This window comes from Anticarsia gemmatalis, chromosome 13 (genome assembly GCF_050436995.1).
Source record: "Anticarsia gemmatalis isolate Benzon Research Colony breed Stoneville strain chromosome 13, ilAntGemm2 primary, whole genome shotgun sequence".
Taxonomy (NCBI): Eukaryota; Metazoa; Arthropoda; class Insecta; order Lepidoptera; family Erebidae; genus Anticarsia; species Anticarsia gemmatalis.
Genome location: NC_134757.1, coordinates 9,753,642 through 9,777,666, shown reverse-complemented (window position 1 = coordinate 9,777,666; position 24,025 = coordinate 9,753,642). Strand labels below are relative to the sequence as shown.

Genomic DNA, 24,025 nt, shown 5'->3' with positions numbered 1-24,025 from the left:
GAACGAGGTCATAGACTTTCAGTGTTATAGTATTGACCTAGGTCCTTGAAAACTCTAAGTATTGAAAGCATTTAGCATTGGTTTCACAACTTCCAAAATAAATATCAGTAAATATTATAATGCAATGAGTTTAAAAACGCGTGGTCACGGGCTGACTCCATTCGATTGAAAAATCGGATAAACAAAAAAGGCATCCTAACCTTTCATTTTTAATCGCGTATAAGACCATTATAGTTTCATGTGTACAGTTTTGCGACTTTACCACACTCACAGTGTGGTAAAGTAGAGCACTTTACCACACTGTAGCGTACCACACTCTTACGATCTTATAAAAAACGTCTTAGTAGCCTCTCCGCAGCACACCCTGAAAGAAGCTAGGTACGGTAACTTTTGATGACTAATCCTTTACCATAATGGTACTCTCAACACGAAGCAAAACACCCAGCCTCTACCGCCAGATACCAATGACTCGTCTTAAAAAAACTATTCGATGAAAACTAAAGAGAATTCATTCCGGTTTTGTTTATCTTGGTATATGGACCATAAAGGAACATGGAATTTGTATGTGATTCTTCCATATATTTACTAGAAATAGGGAAATAAAGAAATTTCAATAGAAACATAATATATTTTTGCAAATGTCACGGTTATAACGAAGCAAAACATTGTTAGAACTGGTTTGTTTTCTACCAAAACAAAGTATAAAATATGACGGTGGTTTTTGTATTTTTAGGATGATTCTGTTTTACTGAGCTTTCTGGTAAGGGGGTGTATCAACCTTTCGTCTCTGTAAAAAAATCACATCATGGTAAAACACCGTGACCCGTAGCAAAAAGCACCCTTTTGTTATTGAAAAAATATGGAAATTATAAATTTTGGAAATACCGTCTGTACAAAAATTTGAAAATAAAAAGGAAACTTCCATTTGCGTAAAATGTAAACTGCGAATAAAAATTTGAAAGAAGTTAGAACTCATTATTGGGAAAATCTGAGGTTATATTTATTGCTTTCTTGCCTTGCGAAAAATCGAATAAAAAGGTGTTTACCGGCTACCAGGTTAACCAGTCATCATTCTGTTTAACCTGTATGAAAGGGTGTGATACTAACTACATACTACCAAGCTTAATCTATACTAATATAATAAAGCTGAAGAGTTTGTTTGTTTGTTTGAACGCGCTAATCTCAGGAACTACTGGTCCGATTTGAAAAATTATTTCTGTGTTAGATAGCCCATTTATCGAGGAAGGCTATAGGCTATATAACATCACGCTACGGTCATTAGGAGCGGAGTAGCAATGAAAAATGTTACAAAAACGGGGAAAATTTTGACCTATTCTCTTAGGTGACGCAAGCGAAGTTGCGCAGGTCAGCTAGTATAATTATAAAGTAATAGAAGCTATTATTTGTCAAATTACAAAATAAGTTAACATAAAAATTTCATTCAAGTCTTGTCGCCCATGAGAAAATGGCTTCCTGTGTTCTAAACTTAAACTTCATCATTTTAATATTCAATGAAAAACTTTAGTCAAAGGCATATCGCTATCAGCCTTTTAAACGATCTAAGAATAAAATGCTTTTAAATTCAATAATGTTGACCTTTTCCCGTACATAAATACTCAAGTACTTTGGTCTTACATGTGTTTTAGAAGTTGCTAAATATAGTAAATTATAATATACTTTACTGCTAGACTGCCAAGAAGGTGCAGTAATGTATACGTCTACTGACCAACAGAGTTCGATTCTTTGGTAGGAAATGCTATCGGTCTCAAAAGAAGCCTAGTGTCAAATAGCGTGTCCGGTACATGACATTAAACTCGCCCACATTACATGGGACTAACATTATAAATGGGCAAACGTGGATGCAGTTAATACATCTCTGTCTGAACTTCAAGGTATAATATGTTATAAATAAACGAAAAAATATCATGATGATATAATAGGTAAAACATAGTATATTCTATTATAAAGATGCAGGGTTCTAGGATAAAAAGTTAATATAAAGCTATATCTGGCTATAAGCTGTTAATCCGAAGGTGTTCGTGAACCACAGAAAGGCTATGAAAGGTAAATAGAGGCATTAATAGACCTACGTTCTGTTGTGTAATGTTCCATTACTGTAACGATCGTTATAGGGGTCCCTTATCTAGTAAAGGAACCAGTTAGGGGATAGTTTTTGTGTCATTAACAATAAGGTGCCACTATTAAGTAACACATAATAGGGGTCGTTTAAATACTAGGGAACTGTCGCGTTTGGTGATAATGATGACTAGTTGACAGTGATTTAGGGAGAATTTTAAGTTTTGAAATTTAGGTTAATTGACGAAATCAATGGAAAACGTGGCAGTGGACATTTATTTTTTACTATTTTTGGTCATAAATCGATATTTTCTGGGGTTAATATTTCAAACGCTGATGGTAGCTCTGACATCCTAATGACTAAAACATTTGACTCTTGCTTCGAACACTATTTATCATAGGATCTTCTGAAAATAGTTATTGATAGTCTACTCCGAGTTAACGTTCAAGGTTCTGTCCTTGACATGTAAGATACATCAGAGTTAGTTAGTAGCTCAGTTATACCGACTGAAGAGAATCGCACTACGTATCTTCTTATTTTTTAATGTAAAAGTCTAACTGTCCGCCTCATCAGCTTTTCAAAAAATCGGCTACGTTGTTAAAAACTAACCCTGATGTGGCTGAAATGCGAAATGGATTTTAATATACTAAATGGACTACTAAAATATTATTATTTTTAGAAAACTTAGATTACAAGATGTCTTACTAATATTTCCCAATTTAATCTTTTACTGGGAATTATGGGAGCTATACCATAGTTCTGGCTTTTGCAGTAACAAGCATCCTTCTAAAATAAGTAAGTGTTCGTGTAATAACAAGTTTTTGTTGCCCTAAGACCCCTTCTGACGTAATATGAGAGGTCATAGCACTTCCCGGAGCGATCAGCGATTAATGGCCACGTAACGCGTTCCGGGTTCGACTCTCAGCTGCGGCTAATTTATTGAGAATGTAGAAATTGTTGTGTGAAATAAACGTAATTGTATATTAGGGTTGTTGGGATGTTAATTTGTACAGTTGAGATGAGCTATCTTGAATCCAAGTGTCGAAAAGCTATCATTGATTGAGGATTTTCCAACACTTCTAAAGAAGTGGAAAATCACTTTTTTCAGGAGGTTTCGAGACATTTTTATGGGAGCATTGCTATAGTCCCCAAATCGCAATTGGCCAGCATGATAGATTCCAAGCCTAATTCCTCCCGAGTTCTGGGGGAGTCTCTTGCCCAGTAATGGGATGGCCATGGTAAAAAAATCCTTTCATAGGCTCTGGTAAGGGTACATGTCCGATATTTGGCGATACATTGACTCCATAGAGCTTCAAAAAAAAATATTGACATAAAAACAATATATAAATTACTAATTGAAGCCCTGACACCTGAGCTAGGTTAGTAACCTGTGTTACAGGAGTCAGTGTCTCAAAGCTAAAGGTCTATAAAATTCTGTCTACATCTACAGGCATCGCATTCGCGACGCCAAAAAAAGAAAGGTTTTCATATTATGTCAAAAAAATAGAGAGAAAATCTGTGAAAATACCAAAATGATTTCCTAAATAAAGTTATCTGATAATAAAGAATAAGCCCTTGATTACCTAACCGTAAGAATGTTACAGCTATTTAACGTTCCTTTAGGGTAAGGGTAACATACGGATAAAAAGGGCCGAAAACCCTTTACGTTCGTGAATGGGACCCTTACCGTACGAATAACTTGTCAACTAAAAATCCTTTTCGATGATACTGTTATTAAATGAATTAAGTCTGTAAATATCATGTTTTTCTACGTTAAGAAGACTTGTAGTATATAAGGTAACTTTTTAAACTGAGTACTGAGAAAGCTGCCTATGAATTATTATTTAGAATGTTTTTTTTTGCATTTCGAACCTTAATAGTTTATCAACGCTCACCGCTCATGTTTGTATTTCAACTATTTCTTCCTCCGATTTCGGCCATAATAAGATCCGGTAAAATTTCCCGGTGCAGACTTATATTCATTCAATTAATAGACGATTTAAATGATAAATTTTATCAAAACTCCTAAAGTGGTTTATAACAATTTTTCGGATTTACACTATTAATGTACTCTTTATGCTCTGTATACTATTTTTATGTATTACTATTACTAGTAGGATTTTTTAATGAAAACTTGGTAGGAAAATGCCAATTACTCTACCTGGAAATTAGCCATTTTGTTAATCGTAAATGTTCTAGTCTAAATAGTAAATAGATTTCAAAGTATCTTATCTCGTATCTCAAGTGTCGTGTCTTAATTAATATGTTAGCTATTTATAACCGTGATCCATTTGCTTGTTCCTATGAGAGCATCTTCTTAATTTATTAAACTGTTGTGAAACTGTAGAGTTTTATTTGTGTAAGTAAGACATGTAGAGGCATGTTTCATCACTTAGGTAAAAGTGCTTTGTATCTTGTTTCATAGTAAAAGTGACGAGTGACAGGGTCGCTTTGACCTGCGTGTGTATCCGTAGAAGGAATGTCTCTGCTTTCTTACTATTTCTATAAAGAAAAGTTTTCTGTGTAATAATCAATAGATACTTAATGTACATTGTACATACTTTAATGTCCATTTTTTATGTTTATCAAGGAATTTTGCGTGGAGATGGAGTTGCGTGGAGCAAAGATCAAGTAGTTAAGGTCTATCAAACATGCGCGATTCCACTTGTATTGGTAGAGACTGATAAAGGTTTATATTAATAGACTGCTGACAACCTAGTGGAACCCGTTTAACATACTGAAATAATAGTCTTTATAATCTTGATTCCAAGTTGGTATCAGTCTATTAGTAACCTAAGCTTATTAATCTTCAAGGAAAATATGACAAACCTTATGTTTATACCTCTGTTATTTAAGTCTCTTCCTTTGAGTAACCGGATGTAAAAGAAGCTACATTTTACACATTAATTCAAGCTAGTCTAATGAGTAAGATATTTCAATAATTAAACTTCGCTAATCGTCGGCTACTTTTTTTCTTTATTAATTATGTCGTAAATTACGAAGAAGGATGTTTTAAATACTCAACAAGAATGTTAATCTAATGAATTTGTAGTTTCTTAATAGCCACTGAAAAGCATAAAAATATTTTAGTTTTTGCTCAAAAATGGTGTGCCACTAAAGGAGCTTCCGCTCACACTCTAGCTAGAGAAAAGAGTTCTGCCAAGTCTTCTTTCAAGAATGATTGAAAGGACTGCCATATACATACGGGTCCATCGTGATGCTTTCTTATGTGTATACGCTATGTTATATTCGGATACTCGGATACGCTATTCGGATCATTTGCTATAAAGTGTGATTTATTTTTAACTGTTCTATCACTGCGAAAGAAGTTATACTTATTTAAAAATTAAGTCGAGTGCTTCCAATAATAACTTTCTTATCGAATTAAATAAAATACTTAAAATAATATTGATACCCGTTTTATCGATACTTGATAAAAATTGGAACAGCCGATTAATTCGAAAAGTCAAGATCACGATAAAAATCTTCACACGTTTAATTATCACTTATTACATAATATCATTTAAAAAACATTATTAATGGAATTGCAACTATTGTCCATCGGAAAGTAACACAAAAGGATGGTATTATGCAACAACGTTTAAAGAAACCGAGGGCGGACTTCAATCAGTTTTGACATTTTTGACTGATCATTAATTTGCGAACAATGAGTTGAAATTGTGAATGAGTTATGTGTTGCAGTCATTACTGGACGAAGGGGGTCAGCTATTGTTTCGGATTACAACAGATTGGTATTTAATGCTCTTTGTGGGCCTATGAGAATAAAATTTAATTCTGAATACATTTTTTAGGAGTTTTTCAAAAGTTTGTTTTAATTCGTCCTAATATTATAATACAAATGCGAAAGTAACTCTGTTTGTCTTATCTACACGCCATAACCACTTAAATCTAATCAATCCAAATATTTTTTTTTTGAGAGAAACCCAGTAAGGTACTTAGTACACAAAATTTGGAGTAAATTATGTTTTTATTCCACAAATAATACGTTATGAGGCATATAACAAATGTCTACACGGGCAAGAGCTAGTTACGAATACGGTATTGAATTCACATCTTGAATAACGAAAGTCGTATTTTTTCTGTTGTTCATAGTAAATGCTCCTAGAAGTTACAAGTGAGAGTTTAACATACAATAATTTCCAGGAAATTTTGAATGAGACTAACACAATACATACACACATATCTCCATACAATTGATTTTTTACAAACATTGTATCACCACTATTATCATAATTATACGGTGCGAAATAGATTTGCAACTAGAACAAGTAATGATCTAGTTGTTTGAGAATGATATTGCAATCAAGACTGTAAATGCAATGATTTCTTTGTTAACTACTTTAAGCGATCAGTCAATTACCGGTTTGGGCCTGATGAAAGCAGTTTAGACGAAAACTTAAAAAATACTGTTTTATGAGGCTTTTACAATGGACACAACAGACACAAGGATACTGTTTACATTAAATTCGTCTGTATTATATTAAAGTTTAAAGTTTTTTTTGAAAGAACAATTAAGAAAATAAAATGGTATACATCACGCTACTTAACTGTCCAATCATAGAAGAGACCGAGCATACAGCTTAACACAATATTCTACACAAACCTCCCTCTGCAGCCTATCCTGTAATACTCTGATAGCAAGACTTTTTAATTCAAATCTTGTTTGCCTATATTACTTTACTTTTTGTAACACTAGCTGACCCGCGCAACTTCGCTTGCGTCACGTAAGAGAGAATGCGTCATAATTTTCCCCGATTTTGTAAGGTTTCTCGTTGCTACTCCGCTTCCTATTGGTCGTAGCGTGATGATATATAGCCTATAGCCTTCCTCGATAAATGGACTATCTAACACCGAAATATTTTTTCAAATTTGACCCGTAGTTCCTGAGATTAGCGCGTTCAAACAAACAAACAAACAAACAATCAAACAATCAAACAAACAAACTTTTCAGCTTTATAATATTAGTATAGATACGCGTTTTGTGATCTCTGCCTATTATTTATCTCTCCCTATGAGAAAAAGCGTGCATTATTGTTTGTTTTTTAAAATACGACAATTCTTATTTATACATCTTTGAATGACTATAATTTTTTACTTTTACGTTGGTTGGTTAAAAGCTTATTTGTATTTTTGCATTTATACAATAATACAATATTTATTACCAGTACCAGATTTGTTGCTTTCCAATGTCCTAAGATAATGCCATTTCATCGCTATTTACCGTACAGGTTTCCGATCTCTTAACTGCTTCCCCGAAAGTAAACCCAACGGCAAATTATCGGATTGTAGGAAGCGAGCTAACTTTAGTAAACGTTTAACAACTCTTTAGAATTAAATAAGTACGTAAACAGTCTAGACTATTTTCGAATATTTAAATTCTCGACGAAAACTTTTGCTTTTAACGAAGTGTCGTAACTTCTCATACTGAACTAAACATGCGAACTAATTAATTGTTTTTGAAGCTTACGAAAATATTATGAAGCGGGAAAGTGGTTATAGATAATTTTAGCCCTAATTAGAACTTGAGTGCTGAATACATCAGAATATTATGATTTCATCTCAAGAAATTAGAGAAGACTGCGAAGCTCTTCAAATATTTAAGTAACGTTACATAATAGAAATATTATTTTGAGATACCTAAAAATAACAATCGAATATGTTACGTAAAATATATAATAATATTTTCCACCCTAACTGCTGAATGAAAATGTGTCAGGGACAAAAAAAACGAGTGTGAGTTCAAACGCAGGAAAGGTCCACACCATTATTTATAAAAAGGGCCACTAAATCACGTTTGTTGTATGGATGCCCTCTTAAATATTGATTTCAATATGTTTTATAGTATTCGTTGTTATAGCAGCAACAGAAATACGTCATCTGTCTAACTATCACGGTCCATGAGCGACAACCAGATGATAGACAGACCGACAGCCAAGTCTTAGTATTAGAAGCCTGTTTTTACCTTTCAGGTACGGAACCCCGACAAAATGACATCTGACGCATTATACACTGTAGATTAAACAAAAATTGGTCACGTGTAAAAATCAATATAAACTAGTGCAATAATATCAAAATGTCACTTAATTTTAGCATACAATTTAATTATAGAACGTACCAATCAAACCAAATTTCAGCAAATTATTTTACATTAGCACCCTATTTATTTCACATTCGCATAGCAACGCTTCAGTACGGGGAGTTACTAATTAACATCAAAGTAACAGGCGGTAAATTGACCTTACGTGGTAAATTACCGTGACAGAGTCACACGACAACAATGCCTTACATATACGGGCATATACCACATATATATATGTTGCTATGACGATTGTACGTATGTATATCGTCGGGGCGAAAGCACGCTCACTCACTCTCACTATCAAGACGGGCTGTAGACTTGTAAACACTACATATTTTGAGATCCGCATTCAGACTACACATAACACAAACAAATTTATACTCTATTGTTACATATATAAAGTTTAAATTTGCTTGAAGTGGGCATCAGTAAAAAATTATCATAAACTAATAAAATTATTAAATTCTTGGTGCCATCACGCATAACTTGGGTCAGTGATTTCATTCATTATTTTCGTTGGCGTTACTCGAGTTTCATTTTAAATATTAAAAAAGAAATGAGAGAAAGCATTGAGTTGGGGACCGCCGGTATCGGTGAGGTGATCAAATAAAAAGTGTAATGTATGTATCGCGCTAAACGGAAGAAACTTGTACAATGTAGTGATTCTTCTCATGTGTGTGTGTAAACAAATAAAGATGTTTATTGATGATTTTCCTGTTCTTGTTTTGGAGCGGAACTCTCAATAAAATGCAAGATGCACGTGTTGTAATTTTTAAAAGCTGTAAGTTACGAGTTTAAAAAGTAGTGAGCGAGACTTGAATGACGTTACGACTTTTAATGCGTAATTTGGTGAATTTTGAGCTAACGATATGAGGTTTAAATTGCTGTTTATATTTTTTATATTATTATAATATTAGCATCACGATACAAGATCGTGGCTCAGCGATTTCGAACGTGTACGGAGGTTTGCGATTCGATATCCACATTTTTTTTAAAGACGTCTCCTGCCCTTAGAATTGCTATTGTGTTGCGGGGACTGTACAAATATATAAACAGCGGGCACAAAGTACAACCAGACCTGAAACAATTAATTGTGGATCGGACAAATAATTGTTCTTTGTGAGAATCGAACCCACGAACTCCCGGCGCAACTGTAGCGGCCTAAATTACTGCGCCACGGAGGCAGACAAATTAATAAAAATCCTTAATGCAAGAGTTTATTTCTGTCTATGAAATTAGTCATTAAAAACATTACACAATAACATCGAAACTTTATCCAATCCTTTACAGCTATAGAAATATAGAAACAAACCAGAGACAATCTGGACTATTTACCTCTTGACTAATACGGCTAGGCTGAATGATATATTGCCAATGCTTTATGTTACTTCTATTCTCTATGGGTTTCTCTATAACTCATTGATATTATTGTGCGTATATGAAAGTTTGTTTTGTTATATAATTGTATAGGCTAGTGTTTTGTATTTATTTGTTAGGTAATCTAACCTCGCATAAACTGTAAAACGGAATAATGATTAACATTAATATACGTATTTGCTAAATGCTGTCACATAATGAAAAAATTGACGCTGAAAATTAATAACATGCGGTAAAAAAAATATATAAGAATCAAAAATTATATGACTATTTCAAATAATTTGTACGAATTTTACGGAATGAAGAATATATTGAATTAAATCAAATTAATTTATTTATATGTCATATTTAGGCTTTCTTTCTGGGTCTCCACTCTCTACACAAAAAATCACGCTTGTCGATTGCTAATTGATAAGGCAAACTAACAAAGTAACTAACAAAGCACATAAAAACACATATGGTCACACTTATAATCTAACTAGCTGACCCGCGCAACTTCGCTTGCGTCACCTAAGAGAATGGGGTCAAAATTTTCCCCGTTTTTGTAACATTTTTCGTTGCTACTCCGCTCCTAATGACCGTAGCGTGATGTTATATAGCCTATAGCCTTCCTCGTTAAATGGGCTATCTAACACTGAAATAATTTTTTAAATCGGACCGTTCCTGAGATTAGCGCGTTCAAACAAACAAACAAACAAACAAACAAACTCTTCAGCTTTATTATATTAGTATAGATATATAAAATTCTCGCGTCACAGTTTTCGTTACCGTACTCCTCCGAAACGGCTTGACCGATTTTCATGAAATTTTGTGAGCATATTGAGTAGGACTGAGAATCGGCCTACATCTATTTTTCATACCCCTAAGTGACACCTTTTTTTAACTTTTTATGGCAAAACAACGTTTGCCGGGTCAGCTAGTATTAGTGTAGATTTCGACAGTTAAGGCTCGCTTGTTAAAATTGCAATATTTTTTGTTACGAGTTAGTCGACATGGCAGAAAACATTGGACCTTATCGTGCGCCAAAATTATTAGTTGTATATAACACTATTAAGTGAAAGCTGCTACTTTACGTTTAGGGATTTCCGCGACAACCATATTAGTTAGACGAAAGCTTGTTATAAGTATGGGCCATTTGTCTAGCGAAATTAATTTGAGCATGTTTTAATATTCTGCGACACGAGACAAACAATTGTTTGTACTTTTATGCTCATAAAATAATAATATAAGATTATCTTTCTAAGAAGAAGTAAGTGTTATGAAGTATCCTAAAAAGTACGCTTGGGTCTAATCAGATCACAACGCTGGTTATCGAAAAATCAAGCAAAACCAAATAATTACTATTTTCATTTAACTATCTTTATTGTATTACTAAACTATTGTAGTATTAATTAATTTTTAGTAACATAGTAATGCTAATTAGGAATTTAGAATTTACAAACAGAAAACCTAATTTATTTTTACTCGTTCCGTAAATCCATTAAGCGTTTTGTTCCGTATTTGCTTTACACTGCTACTTGGACCACCCAAAGTTATTTTCAACAACCGAAATAACTTGAAAAATCTACTTCATCAAACCAAATCAGCACCCTCAAGAGACTAAAACAAAATAATGGATTACTCAAAATGAAGAGCAGTAACAATTCCACAAAGGAATTAGACTGAAGTTACCTCATCGATCTAATATGTGTCAATATGTTCACAATAGTACATGATTGATAGTACCGTCCAGTTATCTCGCCGATCTGTTGCCCAACTTGTTGATGGATCTGTGCAGACGTGCGCTCTGTGATATAATGGAAATGTAGCATGGTCCGATTGAACATGACACAGAGTAAAAATGCAGTCAGATGTGTAAGACTTGGATAAAATGGGCAGTGGGCGTTTTCTTTTGGTCTATGTAATTTTTAGGTTATACTGTTAAGGTATTCTAACTTTTAATTTTCTATCACGTTTAAGACCCGTTACATTAGAATATTATGTGTACAAATATTGAGAGTTTAAAATTGTTCATATGTAATTTTAAGATTTGTAGTTAGTGAAGCCTAAAAATTATGAATTTATACATCTGTAGGTATTCAATAGTTTCGGATATAGCAAAAAAAACATGCCTATTTCTTGTGAGAACAATAAAAATATTAATTTTAACACTGATAAAATATTGTCAGTCCGGTAAAATTATTTTACCGATTATGAATTACAGAAAGAAGGTTTTGAAAATCACTTTATTTCACGCATTTACTTGTGAACTAAAGTAAAGATCCTTCAAATAGTCTTCTAAAAATTACTGCTAACTTAACTCTCTATTAACCTTTTATCCATCCATAAAAAATATTTTATGGTATCTACTTATAGCTAATAAACGTGCACATTTCCTCTCTATATCTTTATAACGCTTATATTGAGGCATCCACTTGCCAAAGGCGGTGATTATGATAATATCTTCATCAGACATCGTTACGTGCCAATATGTATCATGTGCGGCGAGCAATCAGGGCGGTTACGACTTAGCATACAATAAACTACTTAAGCCAGTGCCATTGTTTGTTTTTTATTGATCTTTAATCTAACGGATATCCTGACTTTCTAGTTTAAATTATATGGAAATATAGTTATATATCTAGTGCTTACTGACCGGTAAATAAGTGTGTTAAGCAATCTTTGGCTCAGTCACTTTATAGATGGGTGGCTGTGCTTTAAGACACGACAAACTCGATTCAGATTGTGATTTTTTTTATAATTAGCTTAATATAAAGCAAGATTAATGGTGTAAGTCCGACATATCCTAAACAAGATAGCTTAGTTTAGTAAAAGTGTAACTATAGTCTTATTTCTCACTGAAATTGAAACACTGTCATTTGGCTGCTATAAAACTATTCTTTATCAAAATCTATAACGCACCACATATATTTATAATAAAAAAAAAATCTCGAATCTTAAGTTCATAAAATTATCGATATCAAAGTTTAAGTTACAACTCACTGAAGCGCCAATTGTCTTACTGTGTTAATTTCTACTCTGTGTCAGATCGGTACAGTCATCTCGATTAATGGTCAACGTCCGGTTGCAACAGCTGATCGCCACATACTATGTGTATAACCAGTAGCGCATTACGTCACGTAAAACATCGTTAAGATACAAGTGATATGTATTGTTCAACTGATATAATAAGCTTTTTTTCAGAAGATTTTTTTTTTGGTTTTGAAAAATATGTTCAATTTTGTCGATCACCATCAACAACAGGAAAAAAGGTTGATTTTATGTATTTTAGTAAAAACTATGTTAAATATTAAAAAAAAAACATCAATGAGTTATAATTGTCTGATAGATATTAATAACTTAACTGAGTTTAAAATTATAACCATGTATTAAACTTTATTTTTTCACAGATTGTTGGGTGCCATCGATGAAGCAAGAAAAAATAAATTTATATACCTATATATTTATATAAACATAAGTCAGTAATAAAAATGTGTTTAACGACGTCGTATTAAAAAGAGCTACGTAAAAGAATTCATGTAAACACCTTGAAAATCCTTGTGATTTCTAATTATATCTATTTATTAAACTTATAAAGTACAACGCTCAATCAGTTCTAATTTAATCCATTTCCACAGATACTATTACCCTTATCCACTTAAAATTAAGTCTGACTTATTCATGGGCCACTAATGTGCAATAAATACAATCAATTACTGTTCTACAAAGATCGCCGTGTAACCATAAGCGTCATGTTCTAGGCCACGGCTCACTAGTCCCATAATAGTTAATTTTCTACTATTTACATATGTATGTGCAATTAATTATTCATTTGTAGTTTTTCTATGCCATCCGGTGAATTGATGAGCCAATTGTTGACTTAAATGTAGATGATTTATTTGGTTTTTAGTAAACATTTATCTATATAACAAGTCTTACTAAATGATTGTGGTAACGTAAGCTTAAGCTGTTATTAGTTAATAAGAAAAATAATTATGAATTGACAACCTCCTTTTTTTTGCAGTCGCTTAAAAATAGTACGCTCCTAGATTATAATGCTGGTGTTGTATACTAACGATATTATTATGTTATTTAGAACGACCAAAAATAGGTCAGTGACCGTAATGGTATCAAAGGTAAATGGTTTGTTTTGAAGTTTCCTGATAAAAAATCTGTTAACTGTATTTATAAAATTGTATAAATGTTACAAAGATCATGACCTACTTTTTATATTAAGCATAATTAAAATAATACAAAAACAATAACGTAAAAAAAACATGAATTAAAACAGAGAATACTTTTGAACAAAATCATTGAGCCCAATTTAAACAACATTGAGATAAAATTAATACGGTCCACATAACTTTCGAACCAAATAAACGAATGTCACGCGATACGAGTGAATGATTTGTTCAAATATTGGTGTTGGCCATCTCACCACACATCTTATATTGGCCGCCACTTTCCATACATGCACGCATCACAATAATGACATGCCCAAACACGTACCAAGAGGAAGTTGCGAAAGTTTCACAATATGTTATAAATATTCAGTTTAAAAACATCGTTTTCTTTCCGTGTCATCATATTTGCGTAACACCCGAATTGACGCGTAAAATCGGTTTTTGCGCACCCATTTTAGCATGCTTTAATGACTATAAAAGCATCACTTGTCATTATTATATCACTTTTTTTAAATTAAATATTTGCTCAGATGCTGAGACAGCCCTAAAAATTAGTCTTAATAAAGCTAAAAGGGAAAATTCACCCAAATGTCAAGGTTTACGCAACGGCATTGTGAGGAACTGTAATAGGTGCGTGTTGCACAATAAAATATTTAGCGAATCTCTCTTATTTTCTATATAGATGTTGCAAACAGCTTATTCTGGCTGCATTATGCAACAGAGGTCACAAGCTGTGCTGTCCCGTGTTGCGCAACCTCGCCCACGCTAGTGGAGAAAACATCACTTTCTACCTATACACCTGTTTATGTTTCGTGTTAATGATATTGATGTGTTAATACACATCTTGTGTTTTGTGGGCGATCACAAGTTTTGTAATCCCACTGTTCTTGTTTGAACAACCTTGTGTTGTACCGTGTGTGGTATATGGGGCTATTGTGTGCACAATGAAAGCGAGCAGTATGTTTATAACTTTTTTATGCAAAAATAAGAACTTTATAATACAACTAAAATTATAGTACATTAAAATTACTATTTACATAAATACATTTAGGCACCGTAATTTTTTCTCTACTTATAACTAAGTTTGTCGCCGGCAGAGCAGGTATCACAATATGGCGCGTTTGACGCGTCGCTTAGTAAGGGCCGGACTGGCCGGGGGGTCCGTAAGAGGTGCTAACACCGCCGGATCCGCCGTGTCCACCGTGACCGCCGCCGATGCTACCGCCGGAGATGCCGTGTCCGCCGCCGATGGAGCCACCGGAGATGCCGATGGAACCGCCAGAGATGCCACCGCCGATGCTACCACCAGAGATGCCACCGCCAATGCCGCCGATACCACCGCCCAGACCAGAGCCGCCGCCGATTCCACCACCAATAGCACCACCACCGATGGCACCACCACCCTCCTTCTGGGTCTTGTACTTGATGAAGTAAACTTCGGGTTTGGAGGGCTGAGTGGGAGCAGCAGTGGGGATGGTGATGTCGGGCTGTTCGTCGGGTTTCTTGACCAACACGTAGACGAGGGTCTTCTCTTCGTTCTGGGCCTGAGCGGGGATGATGGGTGCGACGGGCGCGGGAGGAGCCGGTGCCTTAATGAAGATGATCTTGTAGTGCTTCTGGGGAACGGCACCACCGCTGATCACTTGGGGACGCTGTTCTTCAGGTTCTGGGGGAGGGACGTGGACGTAGATGTGTTTCTGGACGATAGCGCCACCGCCAGCGCCGCCGCCGAAGCCAGCGCCGCCGCCGAATCCAGCGCCGCCACCGAAGCCGGAGCCGCCGCCGAATCCACCGCCGAAGCCGGAGCCGCCGCCGGAGGAGAAGCCACCGCCGAAGCCAGAGCCGCCGCCGGAGGAGAATCCACCGCCACCGATGCCGCCGAAGCTGCTGGAGCTCAGACCACCGGAGGAGAATCCACCGTGGCCGCCACCGCCGCCCAGGCTTATGCCGCCCAGACCACCGTGGCCTCCGAGTCCACCGTGTCCACCCAGGCCGCCACCGGGCGCGTTGTAACTGTATCCCGCCTCGGGCCTTGCCGAGCCGAGCGCCGCGACGGCAGCTAATACCTGCGGCACAAACATTAACTCATATACAACACTGATACAAACATTTATGATTGGATAGTTCGGCTTTATTGATCATCGATAGTGGTGATCGATTAGTGGTGATGCACTGCACGTTATCGCGATGAATAGAGCCGAGCGATCGCACTGGAACAATCCGAGTAGGAAGCGCGAGTGAGCGCGGTCACAGGAGCGCGGGTCACACACACAGGTCACAAGTCACTTTCACTGCACACGAATACCTACCAAGAACGCTTTCATGTTGACTCACGGAGGTGTCGTGGTTGTGTGATGCTCTGTACCACCGACCGTTGGTTTATATACCGGTGGATCGGCGACGCCTCTCTCCCTGGCTCTTCCTAAGATTCGGCCTTCGGGCCATACGAGAATTATGATTTTAATGATACCCGTCCAATTCTTCTTCGGTGAAAACAATGTGGATCTTGTACGGCCATTGGACACTTTCTCAGGCTCGCCTATGGTAATAATTGATATGTCATCGGGTTGATTTGACATATTAATAACACTATTGTTCCGGTTGTCCCATTGTTGTGATATATTTGTGGGTGTTAATGACCCGTCTTTGGCTTGTTTGTTGTTATGTTGAAGTTCGTACGGTTTTTCTTGTTGTTAGAAAGATGACGGAACTGGATGGTTTCCCTGTTTGAGATGTTTTTGTGATACAAGATTGCTGTGAGCTTATTGCGAGTCAAGTGCGAAAGTTAATCTCCGTAATGTCACTTTCGTACAATTGTAATCTTCATCTTGTTTGTATCAAACTCGTTTGTTTGAAGGTACACAAAGACTATTGTTATAAAGTTAAGTAGGTACTAATTAAGTAAAGTTGTAATAAGAAATAAATTTGATACTTCTATGAAATTTCTTTAAAAAGAATATTATAATGAGTTGTGAATATAGATACAAATTTTTACTTTCTAATTTTCTAGATAGCAAATTAAAACCATTAGTGTTGGTAATATTTAGGCTAAACTTTTATTTTAAATTAGTTAAAATAAGAGGATATTACACATTTGTTTCCTATCATTACACAATGATAATTGAAACAAAAAGTGGATCATGATCTCATAGATATTATGACGAAAATGCGAAATTTCAAAATGTATGTAACTGTAGGTAAATTAGTAGCGGATTTATATTTAGGTCATGTCTGGGCTTATAATAATATTTAGGTCATATTTTAATGAAGTAATTAGGTTTTTGAATTAGCGTTATTTTCAACTTACAAATTATTTAAAGTCCTGTGGGATTTTTTAGGACCGAAGACTTACCTGACATAAACTTACAAACGGACATATATTTCTAAGTGTACATAATACATAGAATAAAAGTAAAATGTTATATACAGTGCATAAAATATTATGTGGTCAAAAAAAGGACGATCACAAATAAATGAAATAAGCTAATTTAAAAAAAAACATGAACGCAGTCTTCACCTAGATCTTAATCAGCAATAGGCCTAACAAACACATTACGTAACTCAGGACTCGGAAACGGCTGGACCGATTTCGGTGAAACTTTCTTTAAACTTGATACGATCTTGATGTCACGGGTCAAATACTTCGCGACATGACATAAGAGTTCTACAACAATAAAAAATAAACAAGTTGTACTATGCGTAATGTTATTACCGTTATGTTTACATTAGCTTGCCTTGCAGGTTTTCTCGCTTTATTCTAAAAATTGTTACTCATTCTTTTATAATTTCACTTTCTTAAGCGTCTACAATCAAACACACATATTTATTTAATGAATAGATGGAAGTAAAGACCAAAGAACGCCTAACGTTACAATCAGATTAAAATTTTCATTATGTAAAAGTATATTTTAACTCGTACTTACTCCGAATCATCTAACTACATATATCAAAATATTCTGTGTGAGAATCGAACCCAGGACCACCTTTGCAATGATAAAGCTAAGCAATCACCTTAACTACTGCGTTCAGTAGAAGGCTACCAACAATCAATTATCTTTTGAACCACTTCTGAAACGTAGTCTATTTCGCAGTAGAAGAAGAACGTCTTAAGTGGCATAATGATAGTACAATTTTACGTCTTTCTTACCTTGAAGATACTACAAACATACAAACAAATCTCAACATTGTTAATATTTCACATTACTGCCGGCTCCATAAAGTCGTGGCGTGAAGATGTAATGACCTGGCCTTTCTAAGGCTTTCGCGGTACTGTCGTTATGTATGTAACATTCTATGTATTTCTATAATATTACTTATACTTTGTAGGCAGCTTAAAATATTGTATAAGACTGTGACACCCTAAGGTTTAAGCATTGCGTAAATTAATTCAATTATTTTGTCTATACTAATATTATAAAGCCCTATCTAAGGCTATAGGCTATATATCATCACGCTACGAGCAATAGGAGCAGAGTACCGGTAAAAATGTTACAAAAACAGGGAATATTTTGACCCATTCTCTCTTATGTGACGCAAGCGAAGTTGCGCGGGTCAGCTATGTTTTATTAAAGACCCTATTCACTGTATAAATTCCTCGCAAAAGATGTTGTCAGTCACTTTAATTAATACCATTTCCTTCCTACGCAGGAGTGTCAAAAGAGTGCTAACCCAGGGAAGTCCGAAATTGAGAAAGATCGTTGTACGAACCTTAACAATTAATAAATTTGACCCAAACTAGCTGCGAAATAAATACGATTAAATAACCTATATATGATATGGCTTGTTTAAAAAAATATTCACGGGGAGTAAAATTTCTCGGAAGTAAGTTGCTTTTTTTTCATTCTAATACATGCTTATTGTGCGACGCGCCTGTTTACACAATGTAAAAGGATCTTCTATCATAAGAATAGTTTTAGCACATGTATGCTAAAAAAATCGTCATTTTTTATTCAGTTATCTCCTTCTTATTATACGATTAGTACTAACTTATCATTATGAATTGCATAGCACCTGCAAATCGGGTGCAAAGTGACGTTACTTTTCGTAATGTAATATTCCCTTAGAATATTTCTTTGATGTATTGTGTAGTTTTTCTAAGCTTACGCTAATACATACATACGCTTAGCGCAGTAAATAATTACAATTGAACGCAGGTATAATTTTGTTTTTCCTAAATCTTACCTGCTAAATTGACTCAGGTGAAAAAAAAAAACATAAAAATACTCCGGTGTTTTATCGAAGCTGTATACCACAGCTTACAAAAAGTTTAATCATCTACTACATTACAAAAATAAAAGACTCATAATTGATTAACCAACACATTTCACATACTTATTATATCATAAACAGTTAATAAATATAACTGGTTCATTGCGAAACGTAATAGTTAATAATACGTTTAATTATATCCATTGTTTATGACCACCATTAATAAAGCCATTGTCAATCTTTGTGTTCGTATGGGAAGGACCACTTTCACTACAGCTTAGAGAGTAACTTTAGATATTGATCTTGTTTGAGATCTAAAATGTTTCAAAATGTCTTCATAAAGAGTGTATTGAGCTGTTTACGGTTTTTATGGCGAGGTTGGTTATTGCTACCGTTGGTGACAAGGCGAGTGTTTTGGAAAAGCCGTGGTACTTTCTGAGTGAGTTTCTTATATGGATGGTAAGTATTTATTAGGGCAAGGAACATTGTCCTTTTGGTCCTTATTAAAACATTCGGGAGTATTTTTTCTTGTATCTTTTTTTTCCTATATCGTGAGGCACAAAAAATGGTTTGAATAGTTAATGTTATTTTCCGTTTATTTAGAGATTCAGTTGGAGAGTTCAGGTTTTCCGCTAGATTAAACTTTGGTTCTTGATCCTTTATAATTAAACAATTCGAATTTTTGTGACAATTTTATAATCTAAACTACTAAAAAATCTTTCTGGCGTGGCCAAAGTCACTAACTTAAATTGTCTCATCTCTTTTTAAGTCGTCATAAAAAATGGGCCAGACACCGTATGAAAAGTTTATCTTAAAGCCAAATAAATCGACTACCCATCTTTGGTCAGTCCGTAGCGGAGTAACAGATCGTTTGCAAACCGGTAAGTGCACTGAGCGTCTCAATTACTTATGCAACGACAAACCCTGTTACCACGACGATTAACTATTCGCCACCCATGGGAAACGAGGAAAGAGATTGTTGAACAAATAAACAATTTTATGAATCAGCTGAATATTTTTTGTAGTAGAAGTCTTTTTTATTTTGAAGATTTGTTAAAATAAAAGTTCGGATAGAGTTCTTTAGTTTGCTCCGTTGAAAACTTCATACTGTCAATACAAGGTACTACATACTTTAATAAAGTGTCACATTACTATCTTCATAGGTGTTCAGAAAAACCCGATAATAGGTTCCTAATGATTAACTTCTATTTCAACATTGGTTTCTTAAAAATCACTCTTGATAGTGCAAAATCTGGATCGTTCACGTAATTACGTATTATTAATTTTGAGTAATATTTGTAAATGTTTATGATACTAATAACAATTTTCGTACTAACCGTAAAACTTTATAGTCATATAACTTGCTAAACTTGAATGTATAATTGTTTTCAAAAAATCCTGAATAGTAAAAGTTAGCGGTCATTCACTGCAGGAAAATAGCGATCCAGCAATTATCATGTCAATAATCGGTGTTGTCATAAATCGTCCATGTGAGAGGGGTGATGTAACGCGACCTCGCGTACGAGAATTAAAAGAGAATGCGATTATGATTTGATAAAACCGCAAGATTTGCACTATAATGTTACGAAACATAACAATTTGAAGAATACTAAGTGTGCGAATAAAATAAAAAGAAATGTATTGGATGGATTCAGTCCGCTTTTAGCGGTCGACGTTTGTGGGTGTCGGTTTGGACATCCATATCGCACGATATATGGTCATCGGTTAGGTTAAGTTGCTGCAGTTAAGAATTTGATGGGTGACCATTTTGAAAAGTCACCTATTTTGGCTATAAACTGCAACCGCATCTTTACCGAACCATAAATTGAACAATAGGTCAGTCGTGCTAGTTGAGTGTGACACTTGGCACATATCTGTCCAAAGAAGTCACAAATGTGTTTACCACATGTACGATAATAACTTCTCCTGGAAATAAATAGTTCAAACAGAGAGTCTGTTTGGAAATAACAATAAAAGGCTTCATTCGTGTGCAAAGGTTTTCCTATGCCGCAGCAACTAAGGGAAAGATATTTTAAAAGCCTATCTTCGAATAATTAGATTCAACTAATTATTATTTATTTTAATTTGTTAGATTTCAACACCATATGTTCGGTTTAGTCATGAGTGCGTGACATACAGACAGACAGCCACATGTCGTCACACTAAACTCTAATTCAGTCTACATCGTACTAAGTAATCTGTAACTCTTAGTAAACGCGGAACATGGCGGGATGACGTCAATATTTGCGTGAAGAATTGATCACAGCTCAGAGTGGACTTTCTCACGACATTTCCCTTCACTATATGTGTCAGTACGCTTAGAACAGCGTATACGAATTAAATTATTCGATTAAAATTGTGACAAATTGTAGAGGTGACTGCAAAACTTGCGGCTGCTATTCTTGGGTCAATTGAGTTAATTGGGAGTCGTTGTAAGTGTGAAAAGAAATTTTCTGTTACTGGAAGGTTCTTAATTGATTACGATTAAGCTCAGTTATAAGCAAAACATTGGCCATATTTCACTTTATAATTAGCATAGCCTTTCTTCCAACTACAATCGGCTTCCAGTTTAACAGGATGCAACTAAATAGTACTTTACATGGAGCAACTGCCCATGACATCTTCACAACCCAGATACCTGGGTTATAAAACGATATCCTTCGATGGTACTGGTGTAATCAATGCATCTGGCTTTTTGCCGGAAAAAGACAGGCGTTAAATACTGTAGGAGCATTTTCATTACTGGAAAATGACTAGTAGCCATTATCCGTGGATTTTTGTAAGGTCAGGTGCCATAGTTAAGTTAGTTAAGTGGAACTTTATACTTATCGTTCTCATAAACAGTATTTAGAAAACCACAAATATAATGAGTTCCGCAAAAAACTAATTGACATCACAGAACGAATGCACGTCATAATTTAAGACCACATGATTGATAGTGATATCTTTAAATGGTAGTTTGTGAAAGTATTTTAATTTGTAAACTTGAATATAATGTTGTGTTTAGTATACAGTCTATGCTTCCGGTTTTGTATGTTTGTAATATTACAGATACATTTAGAAGCAGGGTATGGGTGTAATTCGTTTTATTCCAATTGCCTCGGTGACGATTTCAAAGAGTATGCGGCAACTTCAGAAGTCTTGGTTAGATTCTGAGGTTGAAATAAAAAATAATACTTGCTAAGATTTTTTTAGTTCTATGCCCAAACATAAATGTGGCGTTTATCTTGTATCTGACTGGGAGTTGCGTTTGGTTTCGCTGTTTCAAGTGAGAAAATAAAAAAAATTATCGATATGTTACGAAGTAGAATAACTTTATTAAAAAAAAACCATCAATATTGACAAAACTAATAACGAAACCAAAATCTAACGTCCTTCCTATAATGCCTCGAATTATTTCTTAAATAATTCATTTAATACAATAAAACGGATGTTATCGTACAATTCAAGAAGGTTCTAACCGTCAGTGAGTGTGTAACTGTGTACCTCCTTCACCCCTCTTAGCACGGAGAGCAAACAATATGCAACTAACTGAAAACAAACTACTGCATAACTGCATTGAGTAATACTTGTAAAATAATGCACTTTGACTGAGGATTTACTTGAGTAGAATAATATTATTTTATTTATGTTTAAGTTGTTCTCGTTGGAGATGCGTGTTTGTGGTAGCGTAAGTCTGACTATGTATGGTTTTAGAAGTAAGGTGTAAGTGGCTGGTATAAAGATTGTATTTGCTTGTTGCTGTCATACAAGGTTAAGTAACCTACAATGCATTTTGTCGATTGATGGGTGAACACTTAATTTCTTGGATAAGAAAGCAAACGTTAGCAGAACATCATCAGACATATTAAGCCACCAAACTCTATTAAATGCGAAAGCCTGTCTCTCCATCTGTCTGTTACGCTTTGAAGGCTAAACCAAGCTGATTTTTTATGAATTTCATGGGCTAAGTCGGAGACGCGGCATCGGATTTAGGCTTCTTTTACAACAATCTGTCCAAAAGTGGCTAAAATAGGAGATACATATCATCCGCGAGCAGTATCGTGGCCATAAGCTAAAAAAAAAATCAATAAGCCAGTACTTTGCAGTGATTCATGTAATTTATGGTTTGAACGTTACATAAAAACTGCTACCGAAAGAGCGTATTACACCATCTCTCGATCGACAATTCGCACCCACATCGACACTCACTTTAAAAGCTTACACTATTGAAGCATTTTAGCCAAAATTTATGTACTTGTATTATATTTAAACAGTTTCTTACCAAACAGGGTTAAAAGTTCATGAGAGACCAGTAACGTGACCTCACTTTCATTGTTCTACTTAAAAGTACGAGCAAATATATATTTTTACTAATGTGAGTCAGCGTATTAGCATAAACGTTTCTTTTAAAATTAAATATTTTATTTTAGAAGGTGCAAAGTTTTATTTAGCTATTGCAAGTCGTTTGCCATTGGTGACTAATTGCTTTATGTCTGGAAATTCTGTGTTTCTGGAAATTACAGTGTCTATGTGTAGGTTATTTTTTTGTAGTGTCAAAAAGTTGGATTATCTTAACAATGTTTTTTAAATCTCAACTTAGCTTCGTTTATCAGAGGTTTTCTGACAGAAATACCATACACCCTTACCTACCCCAAACGACTGGAACCATCGATTATATTAGTTGCAAATGTAGTGGTACGAACAGATTCAAATAACAATTCAATTGTGAGTCTTACATACTCTACTTTAGGAATAATTTTAAAATAAATAGCGAGTGCTTCCGCAAGCAGTAACTAGTATCCAAATAAATTTATAATTCAATTAATAGGTACACGAATATCACAGGTAGAAATGCCGTCAATATTTCAATAATTCATGGGATTGCAAAGAAACCGCAAACGTATGTATGGAATGATTAATGACTGTATGTATGTAAGGAGGTGAAAGAAGGAGAAATACTTAATATTAATCTCGTATGAAACATGTTTCGATTATGAATTATATTGCCGTGTTTTGTAGGTGATTTTCGAAAGGTTAAATTTGTCGTTTCGACAAAATACAGATCGATTTCGGCGGCCTTTTGTGTGATTCTTGAGTATTACTTCGTAGCGACTTGTA

General features: G+C 34.9%; 2 protein-coding genes across 4 annotated transcripts in view; both read right to left on the bottom strand.

Moving 5' to 3' along the window:
* LOC142977572 (uncharacterized) overlaps window positions 1–24,025 on the bottom strand; it is a 155,823-nt gene that overhangs the window by 30,587 nt on the left and 101,211 nt on the right. The window lies entirely within an intron of this gene.
* On the bottom strand, window positions 14,676–16,162 carry TwdlT (TweedleT). Its single transcript, XM_076121542.1, has 2 exons — window positions 16,027–16,162; window positions 14,676–15,783 (listed from the first exon to the last, which is right to left on the bottom strand). The coding sequence occupies exons 1-2, from the start codon at window positions 16,039–16,041 to the stop codon at window positions 14,851–14,853; spliced, it is 948 nt and encodes a 315-aa protein (XP_075977657.1). The 5' UTR covers window positions 16,042–16,162; the 3' UTR covers window positions 14,676–14,850.